General features: G+C 48.2%; 1 protein-coding gene across 2 annotated transcripts in view; it reads left to right on the plus strand.

The window, feature by feature from the left end:
- The first annotated feature begins 331 nt into the window (after window positions 1–331).
- Window positions 332–19,428, plus strand: part of COL5A1 (collagen type V alpha 1 chain) — a 137,777-nt gene continuing 118,680 nt past the window's right edge. For both annotated transcript variants that reach the window (XM_054646208.2, XM_077189145.1), the window contains exon 1: window positions 332–738. In XM_054646208.2, coding sequence (XP_054502183.2) covers window positions 639–738 — 100 coding nt within the window. In that variant the 5' untranslated portion in view covers window positions 332–638. The remainder of the gene's footprint in view (window positions 739–19,428) is intronic.

A 19,428-nucleotide genomic window follows, 5' to 3' on the forward strand; every position in this document is an offset into this window, starting at 1 on the left:
GGGGGTGGGTTAAGCACAGAAAGTCTAAAATTTGGAGTTTCCAGTCCTCCAACAAGGGCACATCCCGAAAAACGCAGGGAAAAGCGAGGAGACGGCAAGAGGCGGAAAAACTCCGTGTGCTGCTGTTCCAGCGGGGGGGAAAACGAGGAAAAAAAAATTAAAAAAATAAAAAAAAAATCTCTTTTGGGGGCCGGGACATCCCGGGGGCGGGCGCTGGGGGGGCCGCTCCGCCCGGCCCTGATTTGCTGCGCGGCTCCGAGATTGACAAACTCCGGCCTCGGGTTTAAAAGAAGGGGGAAAAAAGGGCGGTGTGGGGAGAGAGGGAGAGAGAGAGAGGGAGAGGGAAGGGAAAAGTTTAGCGGAGGAGCAGCGAGGCAGGGCCGGAGCTGAGCGCGGCGGAGCCCCCGCACCCTCCGCCCGCCCCATGGCTTTATAAAGGGCTGCTCCCCGGGGGGGGCTGCCGGGGGGGCTGAGCGCCTGCTCTGCGCTTCTACAGACAGCTTGGATTGGGGGTGGTTTTTTTGTATTTTTTTTTAAATAATTTTTTTCTTCATTCTCCTTTCGAGCTGTCCCGAGCTGGTGGCCCGTTTAGTTTAGTTTATTTTTTTTTTTTTTTTTTTTTTTTTGGTGGGGGGAGCATGGATACGCACACGCGGTGGAAAAGGCGCAGTTGGATACGGAGCTGCTCGGTGCCCGCTGCGCTGCTGCTCTTGGGTGCCCTGTCCCTCGGCCGGGCAGGTAAGGGGGGTTCCCGAGCCCCCCCAAAAGCTGCGGGGGTCGTGGGGGAGTGGGAAAGGGTGCGGGGGGGATGATTTGGTGCGGGGCAAAACCCTCTCGGCTTTCCTTCCTCCCTGTGCGTTCCAGCAAAAAGGAGAGAAAAAGAAAAAAATAGATAAAAAAAAAAAAAAAAAGAAGGAAAAACCACCCAACAAAACCCACCCAACCTCCTTTAGCTGCCCGAGTCTCTGAATGCCATTTGTCAGGGGGCCCGTAAAAGGGGAAAAAACTTAAAACAATTCTTTATTCGCCTTCCTTGGAGCAAGAGCCGCCTCTTGCCGGGCTGTTTTTTTCCGGAGGAAAAGTCGGGGATGAGTTTCTGGAGGCTCTGCCTCTTTCTCTCTCGCCGTGGATATATATGTGAATGTATATTTAGTCCCCTGGAAACCTCCGGGCTTGCGTAGTTCCTCCTCCTTGAGGAGCAGAAAGTTTTTTTTTTGTCCCGCAGGAATCCGCTCTCCCTCCGCACATCAAAGCTCGGGACACAAAAGCTTTGGAGCCGCCCGGGGACCCCAAAGCTCGCTGCCCCTTCCCCAACCTCAGCCCCGCAGGGTTTGCCCCTAAAACCGGGGCTGGGTGCAGCAGGAGGAAGCTCCGAGCTTCCAGATGTGCAGCAGCACAGAAAACCACTGGAATGTCATTTTTTTTCCCCTCCCCTCCTAATGGTGCAGAAGAGAGACTGAACACATTTCTGCTTCCCTTTGGGGCCGTGCAGTTTTGTTTCCAAAGCTCTGCTTCCCAAATTTCTGCCTTCTGGGAAATGCCAGGGCGGGGGGAATCGCAGAATATCCTTTTGTGGGGTGCCGGAGGAGTTTCCTGGGTGTTCGCAGAGCTTTTTCCCGGTTTGTGGTGGACACTCAGAGGCATCGAGCTCTGTTTGTGTTGGATTTCAGGGCAGCATTTGTTGGCCGAGGCGAGTTTTGAAATCGGCAAAGTTAAAACTCGAGTTCTTCAGGGTAACTTGAGAAGCCGAGAAGTGCCCTGAAGAGCTGGGCTGTCTGGGATTCAGCTTCCCTGCCCGAATTCAGTGGTTTTTGCAGGGTTTGTTTGAGTGTTAGCAGTGGGATTCTCTGTGTCAAAGCAGCGGGATCGCCAATTATTTTCATTTCTGGCCTCTCCAAATGACCTTAAGGAAGAAGAGGTGGGCGTTGGAGGAATGCTTCCATTAAGGTTCTGCTTGTGGAGGCTGAGCAGGGTGGAAAAAACTCAATGGATAAAATGTCCTGAACGTCCCCGCAGGGAAATGAGGGGCGGGTGGGAGACCCCCGAGTTTGGGATCGGGATATTGGAGGGCTGGAATGCCACCAGCTCCTCTTGTCAGGCTCGGGTACTTTGTATCAGCTGAAAATTGAATTTTCACCAGACCGCTCTGTTCCAAAGGAAAACCAACAATTTATTCCTTTCACTCGTGCTTGTGCTGATGCTTTAACACTCCCAGAGCATCCCCAGGCATTTCCCCGTCTGTGTTTGTCCTCCAGACAATCCCAAACGGCTTTTGGGAGTTCCCAGGTGACTTTGGGACCAGTTTTGGGGGCAGCTGCCGGGGCAGAGGATGGCTGGGAGCTTTTGTGGGGCCAGCGTGCAGCTCTGGGGAATGACTCTTGTGGTGAAAGGCTTTGAGTTTTCCTAATGAGCCGCCTAATAGGACATCAAATCATTTGGGTGAGGGAGGAGCCAGACTGGGGCTGCTGATGGCATTGACTAATGGTCTTGATGGCTTTTTTTCGGTTTTTTTTAAATTTTTCCATGTTGTCTCTGGTTTTATTGCAGCTCAGAGCGTGTGTTAGTTTCAGGATAGTTGGTTTCTCTGTGTGGAGAGGTGAAATTTCCCTGTAATCTGTGGGATGGCACCTGGCACAGAGGATTTCCAGCAAATAACAGGGAAATAACAATGTCAAAGCTGCCTCCCACCACTGCCCATCCAGCTCAGATTTTCCCATATTTGCACAGATGATGTCACACCAAAATCAAACCCACAGACAAAGCTGGAACCCCTCTCTGCTCTTACAAATCCCTGTAAAAACCAAATCGGGTTTCTGGGTGAAACTTTTGGATGCAGCAATTTCCTTTAGTGGCAAAGAGTAATGAGGATCCAAACTAAAATAAAAATGCTGGAAATTATGTTGTATCCTGTTACCTTGGCTCTTCCCCAGTCACCTAAACGAGCTAAAAAAATCTTTATCCAACCAGTTAAAAGACAGGATTATTTCAATACTTTGCCAGTCAAAAGTGTTGATATTGTTTTACAAGAAGAAATCTGACTTTATGGGTCTGGAATGGGTGGCAGTTCCAATTTCCCCCTGTAAAAGCTGGATCATGCTGTCAGTGCACTGCCAGGTTGCAATGGGAATTTGGAAGTTAAAGGCACTCGGCTGTGGGAGCAGCCTGGCCAGGGGACAGCAGAGGGGACAGCAGAGGGGACAGCAGAGGGGACAGCAGAGGTCTTGTCTTGTTCTTCCAGGGGCAGGAGGAAAACTGTGCTGAGCATTCCCTGATTTCAGGGAATTCCTTCAAATTTGGGAATGGGAGGAATCCCATTCCAAATCCCATTCCGAATCCCATTCCGAATCCCACTCCAAATCCCACTCCAAATCCCATTCCAAATCCCATTCCAAATCCCATTCCAAATCCCACTCCAAATCCCATTCCAAATCCCATTTCCAACCCCATTCTGAATCCCGTTTCCATTCCCATTCCCAATCCCATTCCCGATCCAATTTCCAGCCCAATTTCCAGTCCCATTCCCAATCCCAGTCCCATTCCCAATCGCATTTCCAGCCCCATTTCCAATCCCCTTCCCAATCCCATTTCCAGCCCCTTTTCCACTTCCATTCCCAATCCCATTTCCATTCCCATTCCCAATCCCATTCCCAATCCCATTTCTAGCCCCATTTCCACTTCCATTCCCATTTCCAACTTCACTTCCAATCCCACTCCAAATCCCATTTCCAGCCCCATTCCCAGCCCCATTCCCAGCCCCATTTCACCTCTTTGGGGTATCTCTAAGGCAAAACCCTCTGGGGAGTTGCTGGTTTTTGGTGTGCACACAGGGACAGCAGCGAGGACTCACCTGGCTCTGACCAAAACATGTTTTTAATGGCAAATTTAAATTAAAAAACCTGCCTTGGTGTTGTTTTTAGTGTTCATTGTGTGCCCTAGGAGAAATCAGGAGGGGCTGGAAAGGGGTTGTGAATCCTTATTTTAAGTGGGTGCTGTCCCTGCCCTTTAGGATCTGGAATTGGAGATGGATTTTTCAGGTTTTCAGCACTGCAGGGCTTGTGCTGATGTCTCTCAGAGCTGAGGGGGGACTCAAATATCTGCTCTGCCCCCTCTGAGTGCTGCAGGAGTGGAGATGGACACCCCTGATTTAATCTGAGTTAATTTGGGTTCTTTGCCCTGAGTGTGGCTGCAGCAAGGGGTCAGCACAGAACCCCTGGGGTTGGAAAAGATTCCCAAATCCTGAGCACCCTCAGGTAAACACCAGCAAATCACAGCTTTCATTCTGAAGGAGATTTTCCGTTTTTCCCATTTTGTGGCTGTCCCAGAGGCCCTGATGGCACAGAGATGTCCCTGTCACCCTTGGCAGTGCCCGGCTGCTTTCCCTGTGCCCTGAGCTGTGCTCAGCTCCTGGTGCTGTCTGTCCATCCCTGTCCCCAGGGCAGGATCTGCATTCACACCTGCTTTGAGTTAGGTTGGATTTCTGCCCCGAGCCAGAGGAGCAGCAGGAATTGCTGTGGGACAGCGTGCAGTGGCATTTAGGGATGTTTTGAGTTTTGTCTGGACTTCAGGAAAAATCTGGGAAGGCATTCCAGGAAACTGCTCTTCACTCCAAAGGGTTTATCTGCTGGGCAGTTAAAATTGGCCCTTTGTTCTTTCAGTAATTACTTTTTGTGTCCTGATTCCTGGAGCTGCTGGATCTGGGAGCTGGGGAAGCTCTGGGTGGATGGATGGATGGATGATGGATGGATGATGGATGGATGGATGGATGGATGATGGATGGATGGATGGATGGATGATGGATGGATGGATGATGGATGGATGATGGATGGATGGATGGATGGATGGATGGATGGATGGATGGATGGATGGATGGATGATGGATGATGGATGGATGGATGATGGATGATGGATGGATGATGGATGATGGATGGATGGATGATGGATGGATGGATGGATGATGGATGGATGGATGGATGATGGATGATGGATGGATGGATGATGGATGGATGGATGGATGGATGGATGATGGATGGATGATGGATGGATGGATGGATGATGGATGGATGGATGATGGATGGATGATGGATGGATGGATGATGGATGGATGGATGGATGGATGGATGGATGGATGGATGATGGATGGATGGATGGATGGAGGGATGGATGGATGGATGATGGAGGATGGATGGATGGATGGATGGATGGATGGATGGATGGATGATGGATGGATGATGGATGGATGATGGATGGATGGATGGATGGATGGATGGATGGATGGATGGATGATGGATGATGGATGGATGGATGGATGATGGATGGATGGATGGATGGATGGATGGATGGATGGATGGATGATGGATGGATGGATGATGGATGGATGATGGATGGATGGATGATGGATGGATGGATGGATGGATGGATGGATGATGGATGGATGGATGGATGATGGATGGATGGATGGATGGATGGATGGATGGATGGATGATGGATGGATGAGGGACGGATGGATGGATGCAGGGATGGATGGATGGATGGCAGGCAGTGCCTCTGGAAATGTGGAAACCTGCAGGGAGCAAAGAGCTGGGAATGCTTTCACAGAAATTTGGGGGCTCTCTGCCCCTTTCAAACCTGGCCTTGGACACTTCCAAGGATCCAGGGGAGCCACAGCTGTGCCAGGACCTCCTCACCCTCACAGCCAGGAACTCCTTCCCAACATCCACTCCAAACCTTCCTTCTGTCACTTTAAAGCCATTCCCTCATCCAAAACCCCTCACAAATTTTGTTTTCAACACTTGAAAGGGCTCTGAGACCCTTTGGGAGGAGCAGCTCCATTTAGAGCTGGTGCTTTGCTCTCGTGGGAGTTCACTTTAAAGTGAGCAGCCCCCAGGACAGGGGAAACCAGGACAAATCTGGATTCCATCTCCTCTGTCTTTTATTTGCTCACCTCTCCTTTTGCCTGCTGAGTTTAGCTGGAGTTTGATCCTCAGGATGTTCTAAAAAATGGATCATTTGGCAGAGAAAAGTATAAATTATTGTGTAAAGAGTACAAAATATTGTATAAAGAGTGTAAAACATTGCATGACAGAGTATCAAATATTGTTTGGGTCCTGTGCAAAGCGTGGGTGTCAGTTCGTAATACCCAGATTTTGGTGAATGGGAAGTGCTGGTTAAAGTGAGAAGAATTCTCTGGGAAATAAAGGGAATCCCCTTTTCTTTTCCTTCCTCTCTTCCTTGGGAAAGGTTTCTTCACTTCCAGCCTGGCCTCGTTTTATATCAAATATTTCACTCTTCCTACTAAATTTGATGTGATTGGGACTGAATTTTCAGTCCTTAAAAACACAAGAAAACGTTTTGTGTGAAACAAAGCAACACCGAGGATGGGAAGAATGAGCAAAACCAGGGGAACAAGAAAAAAAAATGAAAAAGAAAAAGGTTGAGACATGAAAGAATGGAAACATTTTGTTGAAATCTAATGTTATGTGGAAAAAATGGGGTTGGCAACGTGGTATAATTAAGCACTGGTTACTGTTGGCAAGTCCCAAGGCTCCTGAAATTCAGCCTAGCACTGGCTGGAGCATCCAAATGATGTCGTGGTTGCTCTGTGGACGTGTCTGGAAAATCTGTGGAACTAAAATAAATAAATGAAGGAACTACACAAAAGGCATTTTTGAGGTCGGTTGCTCCAAGTCTGGGCTCTTTTTTTTTTTTTCTTTCCAGAAGCCAAGAGGAATCTTAACATCATCTGGAAGCTCTCACAATGATGAGATGTCATTTTTTAAAAGGAGGAAAGTTGTATTAATGTATTTACAGCAGAGTTTTTCTTCGAGTTTGTGTAATAAGCCTGAGAGAAAAAGGAGACTTTGGGGATGAGCGAGTGGAAAAGCTGCATCAGGGCTCACCCCTGAGCTCTGCTGTGGATTTTGTCCCAACCCATGGGCAAAACCCTGGATTTCCCATGGCCTGGGGGCTGATCCTGCATCCCTGTGGGGAGCCTGGCCCTGAGGGGATGCTTGAACACGATTTTATTGCTGATGTGCCAATAAAATCTGGGTTTTCAAGCAGCTCCAGGAGTCTCTTTGCATCCCTGTGCCTCAGGTTCTGTTGGCGGTTGATTCTTTCTACTTTAAAAATGCTTTTCCTCCTTGGGATGTTTTTTATCCTGTTGGGCATCCCCAGTGCTCCTCACCCAGCAAATGCAGGAGGTTATTTGGATTTTGTGTTTTGATTTGGACAGGTTTTTTACAGATTATACCAAGAGCACTGTGCTGTTGGCTACTCTCACAATCCTTTGAACTAGATCTAGAAAGGAAAATTGGAGCAGAAGATCACTTGGGCAGCCACAAAGAAACCCTTAAGTTTACTGGAAAAAAATCCCCTTTTTGGGGTGCAAATGGAAGGGGATGTGCTGGATGGTGATGAACTGGAGTTCATCTTTAATAATGGTTTTTTACTTTACAAACACTTTTCTTCCTAGGGATATTTTTTCTTTTCCTGTTGGGCATCCCCAGTGTCCCTTCTCCAGCAAATTCAGGAGGTTATTTGGATTTTGTGTTTTGATTTGGACAGGTTTTTTACAGATTATACCAAGAGCACCGTGCTGTTCTGTTGGCTACTGTCAGAATCTGTTGAGTTAGATCTACAAAGGAAATTTGGAGCAGAAGATCACTTGGGCAGCCCCAAAAAACCCCCTTAATTTTACTGGAAAAAAATCCCCTTTTTGGGGTGCAAATGGAAGGGGATGTGCTGGATGGTGATGAACTGGAGTTCATCTTTAATAATGGTTTTTACTTTAAAAACAGTTTTCTTCCTTGGAAAATTGTTTTCCTGTTGGGCATCCCCAGTGCCCCTCGCCCAGCAAATGCAGGAGGTTATTTGGATTTTGTATTTCAGTTTGGACAGGTTTTTTACAGATTATACCAAGAGCACCGTGCTGTTCTGTTGGCTACTCTCAGAATATTTTGAATTAGATCTTAGAGGAAATTTGGAGCTGTTTTCCTAAAGAGGGATGTGCTGGATGTTTGGTGGCCTCTCCTTCTCCTTCAGCTCGATGAACACTGGAATTATCTTACCTTCAATTTATATTTTATACATTTATTATTCATTTCATTTCTTAGACAAATCATGAACACATATTTGCCTAAATCTCCCTGGCAGCTGGCAGATCCCTGCCTGCATCCAGCTGTGCATCTGCAGCCAGGGCCACAGGAATCCTTTCAGAATAAATAAAGCCAAAAGTGGTTCCTGGGCTCAGCTTTTCACCAAACTGCTTCCAGGCCTTTTTTCCCCTTCTCTTTCTGCTCCAAGCTGCAAAGGAGGGGAGTTTGCAGCGCTCAGGAAGGAGCTGGGTGGGAAAGGAGAGGTCACTGAGGGAGTCAATGATCATCACTGTCACATTTGGAGCCAGGTTTTGTGTTCCTTGTGCCTGTCAGCTGGAGCTGCTGAGGAAATTCAGCAAGGAGCCTGAGCTCATCAGCCTGGCTGGCCTCTCCTCCTCTGCTTTTCCTCCCTCCACCCCCTTTTTTTTTGTTTCCAAGACAATACTGGAGTAAGAATTCACTGCAGCCGAATTCCTGGAGATGCCACTCCAGTTTCCCAGGATCTCTCATCCTCCTGCAGCGTTTTACACTGGGAATTTTTTTTGCTGCAGCTCATTCTGCTCTCAAATATGAATTAAGCAGTGAGTTTGTGGGATTTTATTTAATTTTTTCTCCCGTGCTGGATGTGCTGGAATGAGATACCTACTGTGTGTGCTCTTGTGTGCTGCAGGGGAGAGATCTGCTCCGAGGGCTGTGGTTCACCAGCTGAATAATGCAAGCATTGTTTGGGTGCCCTTATTTCCAGCTTGCACCATTAAAAGTGAATAGAAAGGTCAAGGAGATGAGTCACAGTGAACACAAGTGTCATTCTGCTCAGGAGAAATGGGAAAAAGGAGAGAAAAAGGAGCTTCCAGGCGAGGTGTTCCAGCTGGTGCCAGCCCTGGACTGGCAGGGAAAATGAGAGGAAATCTTGGCTGGGATCTGTTGGACTGTCCAAGACCCTAAAAACCCCAGGAATTCCTTCCCAATAACCACTCCAAACCTCCCTTCTGGGCTGGAGCTGGGCTCTGGCAGCTGGAGATGCAGTGGGAACATCCAGGGGATGCTCTGGAGAAGTTGGGCTCTGTTGGGAACATCCAGGGGATGCTCTGGAGAAGTTGGGCTCCATGCTGGGAACATCCAGGGGATGCTCTGGAGAAGCTGGGCTCTGTTTGGAACATCCAGGGGATGCTCTGGAGAAATTGGGCTCCATGCTGGGAACATCCAGAGGATGCTCTGGAGAAGTTGCTGGGAACATCCAGGGGATGCTCTGGAGAAGTTGGGTTCTGTTTGGAACATCCAGGGGATGCTCTGGAGAAGTTGGGAACATCCAGGGGATGCTCTGGAGAAGTTGGGCTCTGTTTGGAACACCCAGGGGATGCTCTGGAGAAGTTGGGCTCTGTTGGGAACATCCAGGGGATGCTCTGGAGAAGCTGGGCTCTGTTGGGAACACCCAGGGGATGCTCTGGAGAAGTTGGGCTCCGTGTTGGGAACATCCAGGGGATGCTCTGGAGAAGTTGGGCTCTGCTGGGAACATCCAGGGGATGCTCTGGAGAAGTTGGGCTCTGTTTGGAACACCCAGGGGATGCTCTGGAGAAGCTGGGCTCTGCTGGGAACATCCAGGGGATGCTCTGGAGAAGTTGGGCTCTGTTTGGAACACCCAGGGGATGCTCTGGAGAAGTTGCTGGGAACATCCAGGGGATGCTCTGGAGAAGTTGGGAACATCCAGGGGATGCTGTGGAGAAGTTGGGCTCTGCTGGGAACATGCAGGGGATGCTCTGGAGAAGTTGGGAACATCCAGGGGATGCTCTGGAGGAGTTGGGCTCCATGCTGGGCTTGGAAATCCAACCTCTGCCCTGGGGAGGGCTGGCAGCTCTGGCTCTCCTGTGCAGCCAGTGGCACCCAGAAGGAAACAATTCCTCCAAATCTAGCTGGACATCCCTTCTGCTCATCCAGAACCACCTCTCCTCAGCTCTCAGAGCCAGGGTGGGATGAAGGTGCTCTTGGAGAGGCATTTGGGCCTGGAAGCAGTTTGGTGAAAAGCTGAGCCCAGGAACCACTTTTGGCTTTATTTATTCTGAAAGGATTCCCTGGGCCTGGCTGCAGATGCACAGCTGGATGCAGGCAGGGATCTGCCAGCTGCCAGGGAGATTTAGGCAAATATGTGTTCATGATTTGTCTAAGAAATGAATGGGATAATAAATGTATAAAATATAAATTGAAGGTAAGATAATTCCAGTGTTCATCGAGCTGAAGGAGAAGGAGAGGACACAGGGAAAGGACAAGGGGGAAGGGATTTGAACAGCCAGGGGGACAATGGGAGGGAATTGTTCCCCGTGGGGATGTTTCAGCCCTGGCCCAGGGTGACCAAAGCAGCTGTGGCTGCCCCTGGGTCCCTGGAGGTGTCCAAGGCCAGCTTGGAGTGACCTGGGATAGTGAAAGGTGTCCCTGGATGAGCTTTAAGGACCCAAACCACTGTGATTCCATGGTTATCCCTGAAATTCCCCAGGATTTGGAGGGGTGGGGTCCCCATCTCTCCCTGCAGCAGCCCAGGGAAGGCCTGGAGCAGAGCTGGGCACAGCCCCATGGCCTCCCCTCCCCTCTCCAAATGCCCCCTTGTAAATTCAACTTTTTGAATTTCCTGCCCAAATCCTGCCCCAAGAAGCCCCAGGCAGCTGGGGAAGCTCTGGCAGAGCCCTGGCAAGGGGAATGTGGCTGAGGAGCTGTGCCAAGGGGGTGCCATGGGCTGGGGACCTGGAGCTTTTCCCTTGGATTGCAGCTGGAATTGCAGCAGTGGCCAGGGCACAGAAGGAATTCAGGGCTTGTTAATGCCTTTTTAACAGGGCAGAGTTTAAATCCTGGGCTCCTGTACCTGTGGGTTTCCTTTTTTACACCCTCCTGTGGGTTTATGAGTTTGGCCCATTGCTGTTCCCTGTTCTGCCAAGGAAACAGCCCCAGTGGTTTGGGATCGTGGTGTGCTGCCACCAACTCCCCTGCACACTGCCCTGCTCTCCTTTGGGCTTCTGGCAGCATTTGAGCCCTGAAAATACAGGGGAATATTGAAATTTTTGATTTCCAGCCACTGGATTTTTCAGTTCTGAAATCACTGGGCTGGTGTGAAAGAGACATTCCTCTGAAAAAGAGAGAAAGCTTCAGAATCCTGATTTATTCTGCACATTCAGAACACACCTTCAGCAGGGAGCCAAAGCCAGCCCTGCTCCTTGTCCCTCTAATGGGGGCCAATTTCCATAAACAACTTTGCAAATGAATTTTGCCCCGTTCAGCTTTGATCCCAGGTGGCCCAAAATTCCACCAGAATTCCAGTGGGTATCAAATGTCTGGGAACTGGGACTGGTTTGCTGGTGAGGCCACAGAATCATGGAATGGTTTGGGCTGGGAGGGACAGGGGAGTGGTGCTGACCAAGGGCCTGGTTTGGGGTGAAACATTGGGATTGTGCTGGTATTCCATGGAGATTAGGATTTAGGTATTCCATGGAAATTTGGGTATTCCATGGAAATTTAGGGAGACAGTGGGAGCAGAGCTGACCAAGGACTGGAGCTGATTTTGTGGAGCTGGACCTGGCTGGGGGTGAAACATTGGGATTGTGCTGGTATTCCATGGAAATTTAGGATTTCTGCAGAGGGATTGTGGGGTTGGAGGAGTTTTCCTGCTGACAGGAAGGGAGAGGTGAGGCACAGCAGAACTGACCAAGGGCTGGAGCTGATTTTGGGGAGCTGAGGCTGGTTTGGGGTGAAACATTGGATTGTGCTGGTATTCCATGGAAATTTGGGATTTCTGCAGGGATTTCTCAGGGGGAAGGTGGGAGCAGAGCTGCACAAGGGCTGGGGCTGATTTTGAGGAGCTGAGGCTGGTTTGGGGTAAAATATTGGGATTGTGCTGGTATTCCATGGAAATTTGGGATTTCTGCCGAGAGATGATGGTGGGAGCAGATCTGCCCGAGGGCTGGAGCTGATTTTTGGGAGCTGAGGTGTGAAATATTGATTTGTGCTGGTATTCCATGGAGATTTAGGATTTCTGCAGAAGGATGAGGGGGTTGGATATGGAGGGAGCAGAGCTGACCAAGGGCTGGAGCTGATTTTGGGGAGCTGAGCCTGGTTGTGGGGTGAAACACTGGGATTCTGCTGGTATTCCATGGAAATTTGGGATTCCTGCAGAGATTTCTCAGGGAGATGGTGGGAGCAGAGCTGCCTGAGGGCTGGAGATGATTTTGGAAGGGCTGAGCCTGGTTTGGGGTGAAACATTGGGATTGTGCTGGTGTTCCATGGAAATCTGGGATTTCTGCAGAGGAATGAGGGGGTTGGATATGGTGGGAGCAGAGCTGGGGTGTGATTCCATGGGAGAGGCCTTGAAGCAGGGCACAAACCTGCCTGGAAATGCCCCTTGGAGGGTTTTTATTGGGAAATACGAGGCTGGCCGTGCCTCAAACCCAGACCTGCTGCCTGGGGGCTGCTCAGGGCGTCCCTGCAAGGACCAGCTCTGGTTTCCAAAGCTCACCCTGATGTTCTCCTCATTCCCTGTCCGTGGGGACAGGCAGGGGGTCCCCAGTGATGTCTGTGCTCCAGGAGAGGCAGCAGGGCTGGCAGGGAAGGGGATTTGTCCCCCTGGCACTCGGGATCCGATGGAAAAGTGCGAGGAGTGAATGTTCTCTCAGCAGGGCTGGCCGGGATGGGGAGAGGCACATTATCACGTCCTGAGCACTTGGGGGGAGAAAGTCCCTCACTCTGCCTCTCTCAAACGTTTAAATTAAAACAATCTGGCTTTTCTGCAGCTCTTGGATGCTTTCCCTGCTGACCTCAGGAGCTGGGATGGGAGGAGGAGCCAACAGACCCGAACTGGCTCTGGGGTTTGGTTTTTTTTATTTTGGTTTTTGATTTTTTGGTTTTTGATTTTTTTTTTCCCCCTCCAAGTCCTGAATCCCTGCAGGATGCAGAAGAGCAAAACAATGAGGGCCATATCTGCTCTGCAAACACGCATTTTTTCCCAGTGCTCTGCAATTAGGGAGCTGTATCAGGCAGCTGGGAGGCTGCAGGGAGCAGCACAGGCTTTTCCAAGCAGACTGGGAAAGGCTGGGCCGGATCAGCCCTAAAACCAGGATCAGCAGCAAAGCCAGGGTGCTCCAGAGCCTTTGACACCATCCCTGAGGGTGGTGGGGTTTGGGGGTTTTCAGGATGAGGGAAGAGATGAGAATCTTGACTTTATGTTTTAGAAGGTTGATATATTGTATTATATTATATTATATTATATTATATTATATTATATTATATTATATCATATTTATCATATTTATCATATAATATTATACTATATAATATTATATAATATTATATTATATATTAAATTATACTATATTATATTATATATTACATTATATTATATTATATTATATCATATATTATATTATACTATATTATAATTACAATTATTATATATTACATTATACTATATTATATCATATCATACTATATAATATTATATAATATATATCATATCATATATCATATTATAAGAAAATGATATATTAGAACAATACTAAAGAGAAAGGAGACATCAGAAGGTTAGCAAAGAATGAATAATAAAAGCTCGTAATTACTCACAATCTCAACACAACTAAACCATAATTAGTCATTAAATAAGAGCAATTCACGTCAAACCAATCAAAAATACATTTATTAATGAACCATCTCCCAACCACATCCTACAACCATCAAATAATTATGGTTTACATTTCTTTGCTGAGACTTCCCGGCTTCTCAAAAGAAAACTCCTAGCAGAAGGATTTTCATAAAATATGTCAGTGACACCTAAGGATGCTGAGTCCTTCATCCCCAAATTCCCAGCCCAAATTCCCAGCTGTGCTCTCTGTGCTGGGAGCTCTGCTTGGACTCTGATCCTCAAGGCCTTTTCCAGCCTCAGTGACTCTGAAATTCATCCCAGGGCTCTGCTCTGACCCTCTGAGGCTCAGGCTGAGTTTTGTCCTGGCCCGGGGCCCCTGGCTGGGCAGAAATGGGAATTTTTTGGCTCCCTGGCTGTGCCTCAGGCTCTTGCAGCACTGCCCTGGTCCACGTGGAGCTGGGGTGGATCCAGGGCTGGGAGCAGCCTCTGCTGGGTTTGGGAATTTGGGAGGGAAGGAGCAGAGCAGCATCGCTCCTGAATTACAAAACTTTCCTCCATCTCCTCCTGCTGCTGCTCTCTGTGCTGGCCCTCCATGGAAATCTCGGATTTCTGCAGGAATCCTCTCTGCACTGCCCAGTTTCAACACAAGTTCAAGGCGTTCTGCAGGGCAGCATCACTCCCAAATTCCAAAACTTCCTTCATCTCCTCCTGCTGCTGCTCTTGATGTGCTGCCTTTGCTCCCCATGGGAGTTTTTGGGGCTTTTTCAAGATTTTACAGTTCTGGGTGGGATTCAGGGCAGGAGAACACAGTGGGATTTCTTATGGCAATGGGGACAACACCAAACTGATCCAGATTTTTCCTGTGAAATAGGAGCCAGAGCTTGGTTTGGGTGTGGAAATGCCCATAAAGAACTTTGGGCTCCTCAGCTGAAGGGAATGAAAATCCCCCCCCAATAAACCCTGGGATGCTCTGAGACAGGCAGAGCACGAGTTCAAGATGTTCTGCAGGGCAGCATCACTCCCAAATTACAGAACTTCCTTCATCCCCTCCTGCTGCTGCTCTTGATGTGCTGCCTTTGCTCCCCATGGGAGTTTTGGGGAGATTTTCAAGATTTTACAGTTCTGGGTGGGATTTCTTATGGCAACGGGGATAACACCAAACTGATCCAGATTTTTCCTGTGAAATAGGAGCCAGAGCTTGGTTTGGGTGTGGAAATACCCATAAAGGACTTTGGGCTCCTCAGCTGAAGGGAATCAAAATCCACCCCAATAAACCCTGGGATGCTGTGAGGCAGAGCCTGAGTTCAAGATGTTCTGAGGGGTGCTGAGAGCCCAGCAGGGTTTCTCTCCCTTCTCCAAAGCCTTGGCCAGACAGGCTGGGGCCCTCCTTGCCCTGGGGACACCAATCCCAAACCCTGAACGAACATTTAACTCCTTTTAGCAGCAAGCTTTGTCCCTGCCAGCCTGCAAACAGCTGAGCCTCTGCTGCTGCCCCATTCTGGTGGCCTGGGATGGAGCTTTTTGTGGAAAACATCTGCTTTTGGGGGAGAGAAATCTGCCCCAGTCCTTGCTCCAGCTCAAAAAACCCAGGGTGGGATGTGGGGCTTTGTTGATTATTTTTTTCTGATGGTGGCAAAATGCCCAAGCTCAGTTTTAGTCAATGGAAAGTCTAAAAATAGATGTGGGAGATCAGAGGGAGCTTCTGGGAAACTGAACTTGGGTTCTCTGATGCTGAGTATCAAAAGTGACCCAAGGCATTCATTTTGGGGGAATTTCCTTCCCATTTTAGTGAGCCAGGGAGGGAGTGCTGGGGCAGACAGGTAGGGCAGGCCTGTGCAGTGTCAGCTGAGACAGGAAAATGGGGGGAATTCTTCTGGGAAGGCAGGCCTGGCTTGGAATAATCACTGGGAAAGCCTGGAGTGAAATAAGCCAGAGTTAAGGGGTGGGTGTGAGGCAGGAGCTGCTTTTGAGCTGAATTTGACCTGGGGTTGATGTGATTTTTATATTACCTGGGGCTGATATGATTTTTATATTACTTGGGGTAATATCCTGGGACTGATATGATTTTTATATTAGCTGGGGTTATATCCTGGGGCTGATATGATTTTTATATTAGCTGGAGTTGATATGATTTTCATATTACCTGGGGTAATATCCTGGGGTTGATATGATTTTTATATTACCTGGGGCAATATCCTGGGGTTGATATGATTTTTATATTACCTGGGGTAATATCCTGGGGCTGATATGATTTTTATATTACCTGGGGTAAAATCCTGGGGTTGATATGATTTTTATATTTCCTGGGGCTGATATGATTTTTATATTTCCTGGGGTAATATCCTGGGGTTGATATTATTTTTATATTACCTGGGGTAATATCCTGGGGCTGATATGATTTTTATATTTCCTGGGGTTGATATGATTTTTATATTGCCTGGGGTAATATCCTGGGGCTGATATGATTTTTATATTAGCTGGGGTTTTATCCTGGGGCTGATATGATTTTTGTATTTCCTGGGGCTGATATGATTTTTATATTAGCTGGGGCAATATCCTGGGGCTGATATGATTTTTATATTACCTGGGGTTATATCCTGGGATTTAAATGAAATTATTCAATTCTCTGTGCGTGGCAGTGATGGGTTTGCAGCTGGAGCTTTTCAGCATCCATGTCCTGGTGGGTTTGGGCAGGAGGAACCAGGAAAAGGGTTCCAAACTCTCCCATCTGGAGTGCTGCCCACAGCTGGTGTTGTATTTTCTGGGATGATTTCTCCCTTCTCCTTGCTCTGGAATAATCTCTCAGCACGCTCATGAAGGGATCACTCTGAGGGATCCTTTTGCATTATAAGGACAACATTTCTTTTCCTGTAGCTATGGAAAATCTCCCTTCCCTCTGGGTTCAAAATGAGGGCACAGAAAAATGTACCCAGATCAATTTTAAGCCCAGCACTAAGTTGTTTGTGTGCTGTTTATTTAGTGATGAGGAGAACATCAAAATGCTCCATGTAGGAATCAATCTTCCTAAAATACAGGATAAAATGTGCTGATAACTCAGCATCTGCCTCGTCTCCAGCATCCTGAATATTTCCTTCCCTCATTGCTCTCCCAGTGCCTTTAACTCCTCAGAGTGCAGGGTGAAAACACCACCCACAGCTTCTCCCTGTTTACAGCTGGTTGGAAATGTCATCCTGTGCTTTTCCAGATGCTGGAATTGTGCTCCTTTCCTCATTTCTCCCTAATTTATTCCCTCATTTCTCCCAAACTGTGCTCCTTCCCTCATTTCTGGCCAATTATCCAAGCCAGTGGAAGGAATGAGGGATTTTTGTCCACCACAGCCAGAGCAGGAGCTCAAAGGCAACCCCTCAAGGGTGACCCCAAAACTGGGAATTGCAGCAGGATGGAGCAGCTGTTGATGGGAAAAAATGGGATTTGGCTTGGTAGGGAGGGAATGTCTGGCAGGGAAGGATGGACTGGGGAGTCAAAGATGAATTTTAGCTTGGATTTCTTCCCAGCAGTGTAAGGCAGGGACACAGCAGCTCCCCTGGGAAGGGCCTTGCATTTGTCCTGCTTCCTTCCCCTGGGTGATGTTTTGGGAAGGGATTCTGGTCCTTCTTTCCTTTCCCTGGGTGGTGTTTTGGGAAGGGATTCTGGTCCTTTCCTTTGGTGATGTTTTGGGAAGGGTTTCTGGTCCTTTTTTCCTTCCCCTGGGTGGTGTTTTGGGAAGGGATTCTGGTCCTTTCCTTTCCTTAGGTGAAATTTTTTGAAGGAATTCTGGTCCTGGTTCCTTTCCCTGGGTGAAGTTTTGGAAAGGGATTTTGATCCTTCTTTCCTTCCCCTGGGTGATGTTTTGGGAAGGGTTTCTGGTCCTTCTTTCCTTCCCCTGGGTGATGTTTTGGGAAGGGTTTCTGGTCCTTCTTTCCTTCCCCTGGGTGATGTTTTGGGAAGGGATTTTGATCCTTCTTTCCTTCCCCTGGGTGAAGTTTTGGGGAGGGATTCTGGTCCTTTTTTCCTTCCCCTGGGTGATGTTTTGGGGAGGTTTTCTGGTCCTTCTTTCCTTCCCCTGGGTGATGTTTTGTTGCTCTGGGTGCCAGGCTGTGCTTGGCACAGGAGCAGTGCCTGGACCCTGTTTGACCTCAGTGTTTTCTAAAGCCAAACCCCACTCTGGGGTGCTGAAGAAGAAAAACCTGGAGGTGAGCTTGGCACAGCCAGCTCTGGATGTGACAGCAGCTTTGGGGGGGATTTTTGGGCAGATTCCTGCCCCTTGTCTGCTCCCCAAAAACTGTCCCAGGGATAGGGGGACGCTGGTGGCCATCCCAGGGCTGGGAAGCTGAGCAGGCTCTGGTGCTTGGGGGATGTGATGATGCTTTTGGGGTGTGAAAACACCCAGTTTCAGGTTTATAAAGCAGGTGTTTAATTAAGCCTTAATGAGGAACGTGGGTGATTAAGGAGAGCTCTGCCGATTGCTCAGGAACTCTCCCTTTACTCTCCCTCACTCCTGTGACCCTGCTGGAGCCCTTGGTGTTATCACCCTGCTTATCAGAACAGAGGAAAACAAACCTGCAGGGAATTTTGGGAGCCTTTGAAGCATTTAAAGGGATAATGCCAAGGTAAACTCCCTGAGCTGTGCAGAGAGCAGCTGAAGAAGGGGTGGATGTGGCAGGTATTGATTTCTTCGCTGCTTTTTACTCTTCTCTGTCAGGTCTTGGTTTCTTTGCTGTTTTTTACTCATCTGTGTCAGGTCTTGGTTTCTTTGCTGCTTTTTACTCATCTCTTTCCAACCTGCTGCTTTTTTGCACCCTTTGCAAGGGTGACAATGATGTGGGCTCTGCTCGTTCTGGAGTCAAGACACGGGCAGAGAACGAATCAACCCCAATCTGTTCAGTGCAGCCATGTGGGATTGATCCTTTGGAGCCAGAAACCGCCTGTGGGGCTGCAGAATTCACTGCAGGAGCAAAATCTCTCAGCCCTGGGGCTTTGGGGCGCTGATTTTGCTGCTGGAGGTGCCCAAGGTGGCTGTGCTGGATCTCATTTGTGTCCCTGTGCTATGATTTCACTGCTCAGCACCCTGTAATTGAACGGTTTTGTGCTGTGTTCTTAGAGAAATGTGATTTTTTTATATTTTTTTTTATTTATTGCCCATCTCTTTGAGCCAGGTTCTGCCAGCCTCATTAACAAATTAATACAGAGCAAATTGGGATTGTTGGAGAGCAAAGCCATGTGTTCTTCCTCAATGGGATTTGGGGTCTGGAAGAGTTCTGTGAGGAGATTCTGGGGCTGGGTTTCTGCACAAAGCCTCCCCTCTAAAAGCAGATTTATTTCCAAAGCTGGGCTTTGTTTGTCTCCCTTTTGAGAATTCAGCTGTCTGATGGCAAACTGGCTCTTCAGTGTTACCAAAAAAGCAAAATAAAATCAAAACGTGGTCACTGGTCCTTCCCTGCAAGGCAGTGATGGGAATATTGAGTTTTATATCTTTTTTAATAGATTCCAAAAAATTGGAAGGGATTTAGGAGCCAGGACCTGAATGAATGATGGGAATGTTGAGTTTTATATCTTTTTTAATAGATTCCGAAAAATTGGGAGTAATTGAGGAATGAGCACCTGAAGCAATGATGGGAATGTTGAGTTTTATCTCTTTTTAAATACGTTTCACAAAATGGGAAGGGATTTGGGAATGAGCACCTGAAGCAATGATGGGAATGTTGAGTTTTATCAACTCAG

The sequence above is a fragment of the Agelaius phoeniceus genome, chromosome 21 (genome assembly GCF_051311805.1).
Source record: "Agelaius phoeniceus isolate bAgePho1 chromosome 21, bAgePho1.hap1, whole genome shotgun sequence".
Classification (NCBI taxonomy): domain Eukaryota; kingdom Metazoa; phylum Chordata; class Aves; order Passeriformes; family Icteridae; genus Agelaius; species Agelaius phoeniceus.